Source organism: Sebastes fasciatus, chromosome 1, assembly GCF_043250625.1.
Source record: "Sebastes fasciatus isolate fSebFas1 chromosome 1, fSebFas1.pri, whole genome shotgun sequence".
Classification (NCBI taxonomy): domain Eukaryota; kingdom Metazoa; phylum Chordata; class Actinopteri; order Perciformes; family Sebastidae; genus Sebastes; species Sebastes fasciatus.
The window spans coordinates 7,037,938-7,051,455 of NC_133795.1; the positions used below are offsets into that span (position 1 = coordinate 7,037,938).

Below are 13,518 nucleotides of genomic sequence, written 5' to 3' on the forward strand. Positions count from 1 at the left end.
GGAATGCACTATGAATCCTGTCGTGGGATCATTTTATAGTTATTATTGCTGAGTTTTTTATGTATCTGCCACATAGTACAAATGAAGTACCTGGTATGGGTCAGTGTTGATGTCAAAATATTCCAGGAAACCGGTAGCGAATTCACAAAACAGGAAGTTGTGTGTGTCGTTGATGGTCCTGAGGCACCAATAGGTGTTGTTGTTGGCACTGGTGCATGCACAGAATGGACCCACTGAGAGAGGGAGTGGGAGTGGGTGAGGAAGGGAAGGGTGTGAGTGGAAAACAAACAAAGGGGTATTAAAACACTGTTCCAAAAATTATTTTCACCAAACCTGCTTTGGAAAATATTGAAAAGTTCCACAAACAATATCCTTCAAATCTCTTTATACAGCCGCATGTTATTACTCACTTGTCCAGAAGGGGGCGGTCTGCCAGTGATGGTTGTCATGGGTGAAACAGGTGAGACCAGGCATGCTGCAAGTGTCGTTGTTTTGGAGTCTCTTGAGGAATTTACGTAGTTTCTTTCTGCGCTTCTGGTCCTTCGCCATCCACTGACTCTTCTGCTTTGATTGCATTCTGATGAGAACAATACAAATTCAATAAGGTGAGACTGCAAGAGGGAATAAAAAAATAATTGTCAAACAATGGGCTTCATGCAAGAACCACTCGTACGAACAGATTTATTCTTAAGTGGCTTCTACGAGTCATTTAGGCATTCACCAATTTTCGCATATTTTGAATTTTCTCTTAGGGAGTGGTCCAAACCTGTCGTAGGGAGTCATGTGAAATCAGTCTGCTGTTATTCAAACCTAAGTTTTTCCCTAATGGAGTGAATATTTCATTACTTTGAAGTACTTTTGAGTTTGAAAATCCTCTATAAATCACACTTCATAATTATGTTGAGATTATCCTTTTTGACTCTGCAGGGCTGTCAAAGTTAACACGATAACGTGTTAATGCAAATTAGTTTTAACGACACTAATTTCTTTAATGCATTAACGCAATCTTATCGCAACTTTCCAGAGGTTGTAGCGGGCTCAGTTTTCATGATAGAAGTAAAGCTGAAGTTACTGGCAGCATATAAAACTAGAAAAAACCCAAGGAATCCATTGGTACCAACCATGTTATACCAGCTTGTTGGGAAGGAGGAAAAACATGGCCATTTTCAAAGGGGTCCCTTGACCTCTGACCTCAACATATATGAAAGAAAATGGGTTCTATGGGTACCCACGAGTCTCCCCTTTACAGACATGCCCACTTTATGATCATCACATGCAGTTTTGGGCAAGTCCTAGTCAAGTCAGCACACTGACAGCTGTTGTCATCATGTTAATCATGGACAATCATGCGATTAAATATTTAAATCGATTGACAGCCCTAATATAATATAATATAATTCTAAATGTATTCATATAGCCTAACGATATCATTATTAATTTAAATTGGTTATTGATGCTATTGAATAACACTACAATATCAATATGAACATCTCAAACTGCAAAACGACTTAAATTACACACTAATTGAAGGTTCATTTGTCTCTGTTTATATAATAAAGGTCAACAGGAATTTTAACCAGGCGCGTCACGGCTGACTTACTTCTTTTGGATGCACGTCAGGCTCTTGGAAGAGAGCGTGTCTTTAGACAGCGTGCTGATATATTGGCAGATACAGATGAATGGGGCAGGACGCGTAGATTTATGTGGTATCACTGGGGCGTTAATTATGCTAATATCCTCATGAACGGGCACTCATTTATGCACAGGTGGCATTCATCATGTTTATGCAGGTCATTTAGACAGTTATCCAAAGTTAGGAGCGTTTGCTGAATCTGACGTGGCACACTTGTACGATCCCACAGTACAAGAGAAAGTTAAGATAAGAATATGAAAATGTTCTTGCATGAGGCCCAGTGTAACTCTTTACCTGGCTGAGTGCATGCGCCCCGCATTGAGCTTAAACATCTCTTTATTCTTGAGGAGATAACTGTAAAGACAAGACACAACGGTTACATACAGCATGTAATTAGATATATATGCAGGTGACACTTTGGTTCGGACACATTCTCACCTGGGAGTGTTGCACTGACATTCCTCTGGTCGCACCTTTTTCAGGTGACCTTTGACATCACGCAGGTTCTTTATTTTGGTCTGCAAGGTTTCAATCTAAACACAGTTGGAGCAAACAGCCACACACAGCTCATTACACACCACAACAAGCTACTAACAACCTGTGAAATGCATTTTATGTGCTAGATTTAACAATGTACCTCATGCTCGATGTGCAATTTGTGGTCTTTCCATGCTTGGAGAGACTTGTAGAGGCCTCCATCACATTTTACTGTGTCATTCATAAGAATAGAGCACCTGCAGGAGACAAAAAACATAATAGCAACACTCAAAATCATGCATGTGGAGTCTAAATTATTTCCTAACTCTTCCATCACCAGAAACACTACACATGAATGCAGACAGATGTACGGCGTAGTACCTGTAGGTGACTTTAAGAGAAGCAGGTGGTGTGAGTTTATTGCTGCTGGTGGGTATGGCTGTGATTCCCATGCCACTGAACTCTTCATTGTCCTCCTCATTCGCCGCTCCTCTTTTCTCGTCTGTGGTCCAGCTGCTGTTCCTGGAGCCCAGGGGCCGGTAGCCCTCCTCTAGGTCTACGGCATACAGGTCACCGTCCAGCTCAAAGGACACAGAGCGGGCCCAGCGCTTCCTAGAGACACTCTTACTGGATTTCACCTCTGAATAAGACGAGACAGAGGGACCTGAGTAAGATGAAAAAGAGGGATGTGTTTCTGATGCTAAAGATCACGATCTATGATGATGGTGGAGACCAGCACTAACAAAAGAAAATATTGATGATATGAACGTTCACTTGGTATCATATTCCAGGAATAATTTACAATCTTTTGTGTTTCTTTCAAAGCCCCTGTGATTAAAGGCTCACTTGTCTACTCTATTCCACCACTTGATGGCAGCACCGACACATGCTCCTCATCTCATGAATACTTCAAAAGCTGGTTATTTTAGCTGGAGATTAATGGCCCTGTTTGGCAAGACTTTGTAGGCTACTGCAAGGACATTTCAAAGTAAAGTACAAGTGTCTTTCTGAACAAAATCAGATCTATTAATAACTAGCAGAACAATGGTAACATGTGAGTGACTAGAGAGGAACTTACTCTTCTTGGTGAGCAGCCTCTTCCTCTTCAGGACGGATGTTTTGAAGCCCACGTCGTCGCAGTTGCAGCTGTCGGAGTTGGATGTGGGAGACAGCTGGATGTGGGAGGCACCGCTGGCCATCAGAGCCTGCATACGTGGGGCATAAAGACTAGCCATGCCCTTGCACTTATATAGCCTCAGCTTGCCAGTCGGGTCCTCCACACACTGCCACTTCTGAAAGAAGGCAGAGGGAAATTTCATGACGTTGGGCCTTCAGGCTTATACTGTACATAGCGTAGCATAATTGTTGATGCATAGAAATAGGGCTGTCAATCGATTAAAATATTTAATTGCGATTAATTGCATGATTGTCCATAGTTAATATTGATTAATTACAAATTAATCGCATATTTTTTATCTGCTCAAAATGTACCTTAAAGGGAGATTTGTCAAGTATTTAATATTCTCATCAACATGGGAGTGGGCAAATATGCTAGCTTTATGCAAATGTATGTATATATTATTGGAAATCAATTAGCAACACAAAACAATGACAAATATTGTCCAGAAACCCTCACAGGTACTGCATTTAGAATAAAAAATATGCTCAAATCATAACATGGCAAACTAAAGTTGACCAAGACTTGACCAAAACTGCATGTGATTATCATGAAGTGGGCATGTCTGTAAAGGGGAGACTCGTGGGTACCCAGAGAACCCATTTACATTCACATATCTTGAGGTCAGAGGTCAAGGGACCCCTTTGACAATGGCCATGACAGTTTTTCCTCGCCAAAATTTAGGGTAAGTTTGGAGTGTTATTTAACCTCCTTTATGACAAGCTAGTAGCTGGTGCTCTGAAAATCCCTTAAAATGCAAGAAAGATTCCAGATCAACAGTATTAAAATAATCTTATAGTCTTGTTTTTAATAAATCAGAGGGCTCTTTACACACATACCTTATGAACACACACACATTATACTCAGCGTACTTCAGTTTGAAGGATTAAAAAAGAGACTTTGATGTCAAATTGAACCCCGAGAGTACAATGCCTGCATATTATATTCAGTTTATTGTCAAACAGATTGCAAATTATCACCCTGCATGAGCTACACTCCATGTTGTTCCCCTGAAACTTTAATAAGCTCTCTTTCTGAGCTCCTGCAGGTCAGGTACCTGTCCTGGCTGCTGGCAGGAGGTCTGGTACTCTGCTTTCTGGCACAAGTCCTTCACCCGCTGGTATTTTGGAAGGAAGTTCTCCTCCTGGGCCATTTCCTCTCCTCTCTTGTGCGGAGGCTTCCTGAAAGAAGAGGAAAACAAGAAGTCTCATGTCACCAGCAGACAATGCCTGGAATGAGAACACGTCCCGCAAAAGGTCAATCAATAAAACATACCCTCTCTCCACCAGGAAAGAATCTCTCCATGTTTTACCCTTCCTGTTCAGCTGGAACCTGGAAAAAGAGTAAAAAGAAATGAGAAATCCTGTCAGACCACTCTGTGATATTTGCACTGAACAAACACGCGCTCCATTTTAAAATGCCATCCTTGTGTTGCACTGAAAGGAAAGTGGTGTTACACGTTTATATTTGGATAGTAGATTTCATTTCTGTCCAAGAAAAACACGAAGAACAAAGATCGAGGAAAACTTTACGAAGTCCAGGCAGACTGCTGTTTGGCACGTAGCCATCTCATCTGCAACATTATAAATGTCAATCTTGAATTGTCTGTGAAATGCCAGGACCATAGATATAAAACTATTTTATGTGTATGGCCAGAATACTGAGTATAATAATCGCAGTGTGTGTGTGTGTGTGTGTGTGTTCACCTATTAACTGGCCTCTCTGTGTCCAGCAGCTTGAGGATAGACTTGCCATCCATTTCTGCAGGGATATCAACACCAGCCATGTCCAGCATAGTCGGTGCCAGGTCGACATTTAACACGATATGAGTATTACTGCAGGGAAGCAAGAATGAGGGGATATTTTTCATTGGAATTTGGTAGAAAAAAAATCACAATGTCATTAATTTCATACGTATAATACTGGAACAGCATATTTAAAGAATAACTTCAGTATTTTTCAACCTGGATCCTATTTTCTTATGTTTTTGTGTCTAAGTGACTAATAGGGACAACAATTTTTGAAATTGGTCCAGTATTGAGGGATAACGCTGTAACAGCCAGACGTGAAAGGAGCTGCGAGGGCAAGTGAGCAGCACTAATGTAACATTACATTCACACTAATATGTTTTCATTTTAAAAAGCATAACTTTTGCTACGTTTATTCCTAGCGTCCTAGCGTGTCCTTCACTGATTCGTCACGGCCCATCACGTGAACCTTTTTCGGAAGAAAACAAATGACATCAGCCTCGACCACCAGTGGTTAATTTCAATATGGATAACGAGTTACAAGCCTCGCTGACTTTGTTGTCTATGCTAGCAGCTGTTGTGCTGTTCAATTCTGCATGTTTTAATGCTACTACTGCCTACATGCGCAGGAGGTAAGCTATCATTCGAGTGCTTTACATCAATTCCCGCGTCCAGGGCTGTTTCCTATTTACACCGGCACACACATGCCCATTGTACATAAATGGTCATGTGATATGCGTTTTCAGGCGTCGTAGTAGGACGGAGATAAATTCTGAAACGGCCCTAAGCGCTCGCCTGGATGGAGATCACAATTATTAGTGTGGATGTAGCCTAAAAGTGCTTGTTTTTGCCACTGACAGGCTCAGATGTTATTATAAGTGTCTGACAACATTATGGAAAGGATCCTACAGAGAAATAATATGTTCTTCTTACCTTTTACCTGATACGGTCTGTTTGTTATTGTGTCCCAGTCTCGTTCAAGGAGACGTCTCGTGAAATCTGAATATCTGTATACTCTGGCTCAAAAAAATACAGGCAGACGCCGAATTCAAAGACCTCATCCACATTGTGGAAATCATCTAAATATTCAGCCATGACATTGAAAATCTTTTAGATAACACTAAGCTACACTTTCTGTAATCTAACACAACAAACTCTGCCCGGCTGACCCTCGCGTTTCCACCATGAATGTACTCCACTATTCCACCGCTGTCTTCTGGCAACACGTCACCAGAACGAGACTTCTCCTTGAGCGAGACTTTCCATAATATCAGACGCTTATAATAAGAAAAATCAGAGCCTGTCATGGCAAAAACAAGAACTTTTAGTGGACTTAATGACAGTGACAGCTTGCCCCAATAGCACCATATAGCAGCCCTTGAACAACTGCCATCTACAGTGCTCTCCCTCAATACTGGACCAGTTTCAGAAATTGTTGTCCCCATTTGTCAGTTAGACACAGAAACATGTAAAAATAGGGTCCAGGTTGAAAAATACCAAAGTTACCCTTAATGAATGTTTGTGTCACTCACATGGCACCTTGCTCCACATTAGGTCCTCGTACGTAGAAGGGAACACGGATATCAAACTCATAAGGCATTGATTTGCCCTTGACCAGACCGAACTGCCCGATGTGGTAGCCGTGATCTGAGGTGTAAATGAGGTAGGTGTTGTCCAGTTCCCCCGTCTCCGCCAACATATTGTGCAACTACGGAGGAGGATATATTTCATTGAACACTCACACAGTGTAAAAAGTTATACTTCATGTTTGATAACTCAAGTCTCCTGTGCCAGTTTCAAGGAAAAGGGATTGAACAATTTACCAAGTGTGTCAGTGAATATATTATACAGTCCCACTCAGAACAAGCACAGATCTCTCAGGACTTGAGACTGTCAGATGAAATGTGTGTGTATGTCTGTCTATGTGTGTGTTTCTGTGTTTAAGCATATGTCTATCTGGCTACATATCCGCTTACCTTCTCCACACTGTCATCCACAGACAGCAGGGTCTGCATCCTCCTGCGCTGCAGCATGTTGGTGAACTGCATGTGGACGGGCTTCATAGCTCCCGTGTAGCGTAGGATCCAGTGTTTGTCTAGGTTAGGAGCGTAGTTGTAGCTGGGAGTTCTGAAAGAGGTAGAAAAACATCAAATTAAACCACAAAAAAAACTCCATGTGGTGTACTTAACGTTTAATTTTTGTAAAGAAAAACTGCATACATTTGCATTCAGTTGTTTTTTCCATCTCTCCACATGTGATTTTCATATTCTATCGCTGTAAATAGGATTATACAAAATATACCAGTGTGTGTACAGTCACATTGTGCATTCACAGCAATATTCTCTGCCTGCGTCTGCTGATGTCTCCTATCCTTTTCTTTCTAAAGTAGCAAGAAAACTGTTTATGCAATGCTAAACTGGAGGTTACGTAAACTGTAAAATGCCAAGCTCTGCAATCGATAGGCCTGTACACAGTGAGCACAGTTTGATCAATAATTAACTCCGAGCCATATGGAACTTTAATTATTTGAGAATAAACACTGCTAAATAGCTAATGGGATCCTAGAAGAGAATATATTTAACGTTTAAAGGGGATCGATTTGACTTTTAAGAAATGCTAATGTCTCACAGCCGGGTCTCACGGTGGAAACTCTAATGTCGTGTGAAGATGTGTCTGAGAGAAGCCAAGGTGAGAAGAAAGTTTATCACCAGAGGAGTGCAGGACTTTTACTGCCCCTCTCTCTTAATTTGGTTGATAAGGGCAGAGGGAGATGGAGGGAGAAAAATAGCCACAGAAGCGCTCTCAGGAAACATCACCCGAGGGAGAGCAAATTTATGGAGAAAGAGCAATTAAAAGTTTGCACAAAGACACTGGGGCTGAATTTACAGAATATTGTGTGTGTAAAGCCTGCGTGGCACAGGTTAATGATGCTGGAGGGATTAGATGAAGCAGCAGAAGGGTGTGAGGGGGTTGGAAGGAGGAGGCAGAGACGGCAGTCTCATTACTGGCCTTGGATGTGTCTCTGGAGGCCAATATCAGGCCTGCCATTAGCCAGCAGCACTAGACAGTCAGTCAGGACTATGGAGGGTCAGGAAGACAAAGGATGAAATGTGTGTATGTGTGTGTGTGGCCATTACCTATGCATTAAACATACATCATTCATGCCTCTCTTTGATCACGGGTGACAAAATGGTACAAATTAGTGGGGCTCATTACAGTGGTAACACTAATGTGAACAACACATGAGCCAAATAAACTGGAGTGAAACACTAGCTGTGCGTGGAGAGGGCTCAGCTGCCAAGAGCACACTGCAGGCAGAGGAAGATAAGATCGAGCTGAGATTATGGAATTTGTATCATTCTGGGTCAAATGAAAAAGGAGCGTGACTCATATGCGAGCAAATAGCTGTGGATGTGAAAATGTAAAAAAAAAAAAAAAATTCCCTTGTGTTTGTCTGCTTTGTCCAACATGAACCAAATCAGTGCACATTAAATGTGAAAACGACCGGAGGGCTCACAGCTTGGTTGATCATATAGCTGGTGTGGTTTTCTTACATGTGCTGCGATGCGTTGGGGAAGGCGGTGCTGTACTGCGGGGCGGAGTCCTCTGGACCGTGCGGAGCGACGTGGCTCAGCACCATCATGACAGGACGGTGAGGGTACATCCTCTTAGACATGCGGAAGTAGTTGATGCTGTCGTTGGTAATGATGTCTGTCAGGTAGTCCTGCGGAGCGAGGAGACATTGTCCATCAGGTACTCGGTGAGTGACAGAGGGAGTGAAAGAGCAGATGTCAAAGCCGTCAGTGCTCCGCTGGTCCAGTGTCCATTACTGACAATGGATTTAATCTGCTGTTCAACCCTTTGAACCCTGATTTTTGTCCTTTAAATAGAGTGAAGAGTTTAAAGTCCCAGTGAAACGGAAGTTAGAGCATCTTTAGCTTCTGCACTGTGGCATATCCACCAGTGAAACGGAATATTTGAGCGGTGTCAAATTCTTTGCATTTGATTGGACAGGCTTAGAATGAAGTGTGATACGGAGCTACAGCACACACACCTCCCTTGTCAGTAACGCCAAATTCACACCAGGCAACGGTGAAGTGCGGCTCACTGCAATAATTATATTTTTCTGCTGCCGGGAGGCGAGTTCATGTGTTTCAGGCAGGAAGAAATTATTTGTAACATAGGTCAACATGTCACAGGAGTCACAGGATCAGTTTACTGATTGGCTGCGGGTACTCTGTGGTCACACTTCACCGCTTTAAGTTACATTTTTTACAACTGTTGTTTGGCCGCACTTTGCTGCAGAATCAAACGGCCAGAGCTCGCTGAGCTCGGGAGCAGCCGCCGCAGCTTTTCATAGACATTGCAAGGCAGCTCGCCGCAGGCCGCACTTTAAGTTGCAGATTGATTGATGGATGGATGTCATGATATTATCGGTTGGTACTAGCTTAAGGAAACGTCATATCTTGTTTTACAGGAAGAAAGGTTGATTGGATTTTGGTATAAAAATACGAAGAAATTGATTTCATATATACGTATATTGTTAAATAGGTGCACAATGTGACCTGGGATGTGATCTAAAAGGGTTAAAAAAGCATTTTTCATTTTCAACTTTAAGACATTGAAATGTAATCGTAAAACTCTTTGCAAAGACAAAAGTAATTTATAAATGCAGGTGATGCTATTTTAAGTTCTAAACTATTTATTAATTATGGATAACACATGTTTACTTAATGGTAACTGCTTAAAATATATTTTAGTAAATGTAATCTAACAATACTTAGTGTAATATCTCAAATACCTTAGAGTAGACACCGCTGTGTTTCTCTCGTACTCCGTTCCTGCAGAGGGTGTAGTTGTAGAAGCGTGAGTTCTTCACCAGTGCTACCCACTCCTTCCAGCCAGGGGGCACATAGGAGCCGTTGTACTCATTCAGATACTTTCCAAAGAAGGCTGAGGGAGGAACAGGCGAGCTGTATGTTAATTTTGGTCCTCGAGCTCAGTGCATCTGTGAAGGTACCTGGTTTGAATCTACATTCATGAGTCAGACTTGCGGTGCTCACCTGTCCTGTATCCAGAGTTGTTGAGATGCACGGCGAAGGTGTGCGGCTCGTGGTGGGCCTGCCACGAGGGCGAGGAGCAGTTTTCGTTGTTGGTGTAGGTGTGGTGGTTGTGCACATACTTCCCCGTCAGGATGGAGGAGCGGGACGGGCAGCACATGGGCGTGGTAGAGAAAGCGTTGGAGAAATGCGTGCCGCCCTTCTCCATGATTTGCCGAGTTTTGTTCATGGCCTGCATTGAGCCTGGGAGAAAACAGTGCGAGAAAAAGAGGCGGAGGGGGGGAGGGAGGTTGTAAGAAGGATAAGGAGGGTGAGAGGGGATTCAAAGGCCAAGGAGTGAAATGAAAGGGACGCAGGGGGGATATAAAACGGTAGGAGAAGAAAAAAAAGAGTGAGAGATGGAGGAAAACAGAGAGGGAAAAATATAAATATAGGGCACGAGGGGTAAAGAGCAAAAACCATTATGGACATAGTTCAGAGAAAAGGAAGGGGGAAGTAAATGAGGGAATAAATCTTTTTGGTAAAGTGTAACCCATTTGGATTCCTGTGTACTAAAAGCTTTTCAGGCTGATTTTGATTGTTTGGGAAAACAGATGCTTGACCATAAATTCCTGCTTTTCAATGGGAGTCTTCTCACTAGCGATCACGGGAGGACAAAAGATGTCACAGAGGCCATTATGCAGCCACTCCAGTCCAATACGCCGCTAAAGGACTTAAGCGGGAAGGGAGATGGCCAGGGTTTGGCACTCAGACAATGGAAGCCATGGGCCGCCCTCATTTCATGCCAGCATTGGAGGAGTTGGCAAAGGGAGCACATGACTTTGAGTGGGCCAGTTGTTATGGTGCCAGGAGGCGGCATTAGGCTGACTTTCCCTCGCTGATGCTGTTGGATACACATGGAGAGAATACCCATACCCATGGGACATGGATATAAAGCAAACAGAGAGAGAGAGGCAGATGCACAAACACACAGTAAACACACACACAGGAAGGGATTAATGGAGGAAAATGTCTTACCCAGTTCTATATCCTGATCATCAGTGAGGATGAGGATGATGTTGGGTCGGATGTTGCGGAAGTGGCGGTCCCTCTGTAGGCGCGACCTGAGGCGATACCCAGACAGGTAGCCAGAGCCCTGGGCATCAGGGAGGACTCCCACCAGGACAAGAAGGAGGAGAAGAAGAGGGAGAGGGGCGGAGAGCCCCCGCCCTGCCATCACGCTACCCTGCAGTCACCTCCTCAGTCCTTCGTTTCACACACAGAAGTCTGCGGCACCCTCACTCAACCTGGGGACACAGAGGGAGACCGATCAGAATAAAACGCACACACATGGACACGCACAAAAAACACGGTGAAAAATAGCAGATGCAAGCCTTGCACAGCCATTACAGGGTGCTCTTCCGTACAAATGCACCCGTTTGGGCTGAGCTCAGCTCGTTAATCAATCATTAATGATGCATTAGAGTGGTGTTATTGGCTGGGTGTAATGATCTCTGGTGATGAGCACATGGCTGCCAGGCTGGGGCTAATGGGCCTGGGCCCTGGGCCAGCTCAGGACTCACCTCCCCCTGAGAGGGTTAGGGTGGATGTGAGGGGTGGTGGGAGGAGGTGTGGGGGGACAGAGGTGAAGGGGACAGACAGAAGAGGAGGAAAATTAAGACAGGGGTCAACGAGCAGAGTGAGTCCAGTTCTAAAGATCAGAAAGCACAGACTTCAAATGATACCTAGTAAACACACGGTGTGGAACAGAAAAATATGGAAGTATATATGAAAAAGAGTTAATATTAATGTGGCAATATCACCAAGGCCAATAAAAGCAAGCTGCCTCTAGATGTGCAGAAAATCCTGCTCTCCTTATGTAAGTTTAACATAACAATTAGAGTCAAGTGCGTGCTAAATAGAGCTTTTTCATAATTAATCTCTACATGCACTTCACCAAAATCCAATTAGTTCTCTAATTACTCATTAACAGTATATCCCCTCTGAGTTTACCATGGCAACTATTGCAGCAGTAGTACCTGACTATTTGGACTTGCAGCGCTATCTACAATTATTATAAAACAACAGGATGAAATGACTGCAGGATTTTATAGCAAACAAAGCGATAGAAACAAGAGCATTGTTACTTATTTAGAAATATACTGCTCGACCATGTTCACTACATATTAAATCAGCAGATAAAGCAAGAACCTGTCTTGAAAAATGTTTCTATTAAACTATTAAATATTAGATAGGAAATGTAAATTAATAAATTTGCCTTTAAATAAAAGTAAGCTGAATAAAACTTAATAATTTTATTACACATGACTTTCATTGGGCTGTTATTTATCGCACATTTATTATTCAATGGATATCAGAGGGCAAAATAGCGTGCCTGTTTTATCATGGCTCATAATCAGAGCAGCGATACACCTCGGTGACCGTGATCATAAACACAGTTTACAAGCAGCATCATCAGTGCGCCCACTGAGATGCAGCTCCACTGCCGGTAAAGTAAGGTGGGGCTCTGGGCATGTGTGTGTTTGTGAGTCCACAAGGAGTAGGTAGCCAGAAGATGAAGACAATAACAGCAACACAACGGCAACCTCTCTCTGCTGGGACCGCAGCGCCTCCTTAACGACAACCCGACTGGAATACAGTCTGACATGGGGATAAGAAGGAACAAATGAACAGATACGCCGCGCCTGGATGCACACGTACACAACTTATCAAAGACAAGATGAAAAGCAAAAAAATCTAAAATGTATTAAACATTTAAAGGAGGAGATGGTTACAGAAGAAACACTTCCCTCCTCGCTGTCTAACACAATGCTCCCCGTTCCTCTCTGCTCTACGCTGTTGTCCAGATTGTGCTCATTAAGGTCTTCCCAAACGCCCACACATGTCCTCCGTCCTCCTCCACGAAAACGCACACACCTACACGCGCACACATACACACCACGTGCACGTGAATATGTGGATACACAGTCTGTATAGCAGCAGCTGTGTTTGCTCTGGCTTCCTACTCCCAGGGCATGTGGTTGTTCCCCCGAGGAACACATGAGCTCTGACCCGAGTCGCTGTGCTGTTTGAAAATGCCCTTGCTCCATTCTTGTGTTCTCTCCTTGCCTGCATCCCTCATCCTTTCATATCTGGCATGGGATGAAAACAAGACACAAGCAATGAGGAAATCCACAAGAAAAGGAGAAAAAAAAAAACCTGTGAAAGAACGACACACATTTAACAAGCTCTGTCTGCAATCAGCAGTGAATACCCCATCGCCAAAATGGATTCCAGGACATTTACGGGGAATAAAGAATAGACTCAGTGTGCTCAAATTGAGACAGTCCTCCGCCATTGGATCTCTTTTAGAGTGGTTTGTGGTGTGGGAGGTACAGTACTTCCCTTTGATAGTTGTTTATCCGTTCAAAAAGCTGATGTGGG

General features: G+C 43.2%; 1 protein-coding gene across 7 annotated transcripts in view; it reads right to left on the reverse strand.

Moving 5' to 3' along the window:
* The window catches only part of sulf2a (sulfatase 2a), a 53,084-nt gene that overhangs the window by 2,573 nt on the left and 36,993 nt on the right, over positions 1-13,518 (reverse strand). For 6 of the 7 annotated variants that reach the window (XM_074660324.1, XM_074659976.1, XM_074660055.1 and 3 more), the window contains 16 exons: positions 11,113-11,381; positions 10,099-10,338; positions 9,837-9,988; positions 8,590-8,759; positions 7,012-7,162; positions 6,568-6,743; positions 4,994-5,122; positions 4,563-4,619; positions 4,345-4,468; positions 3,189-3,402; positions 2,492-2,774; positions 2,271-2,367; positions 2,072-2,166; positions 1,928-1,987; positions 411-577; positions 91-233 (listed from right to left, as the gene is read on the reverse strand). In XM_074660324.1, the coding sequence (XP_074516425.1) occupies positions 91-233; positions 411-577; positions 1,928-1,987; positions 2,072-2,166; positions 2,271-2,367; positions 2,492-2,774; positions 3,189-3,402; positions 4,345-4,468; positions 4,563-4,619; positions 4,994-5,122; positions 6,568-6,743; positions 7,012-7,162; positions 8,590-8,759; positions 9,837-9,988; positions 10,099-10,338; positions 11,113-11,311 (2,457 nt within the window). In that variant the 5' untranslated portion in view covers positions 11,312-11,381. The remainder of the gene's footprint in view (positions 1-90; positions 234-410; positions 578-1,927; positions 1,988-2,071; positions 2,167-2,270; positions 2,368-2,491; positions 2,775-3,188; positions 3,403-4,344; positions 4,469-4,562; positions 4,620-4,993; positions 5,123-6,567; positions 6,744-7,011; positions 7,163-8,589; positions 8,760-9,836; positions 9,989-10,098; positions 10,339-11,112; positions 11,382-13,518) is intronic. The other variant, XM_074660410.1, reaches the window with a different exon arrangement.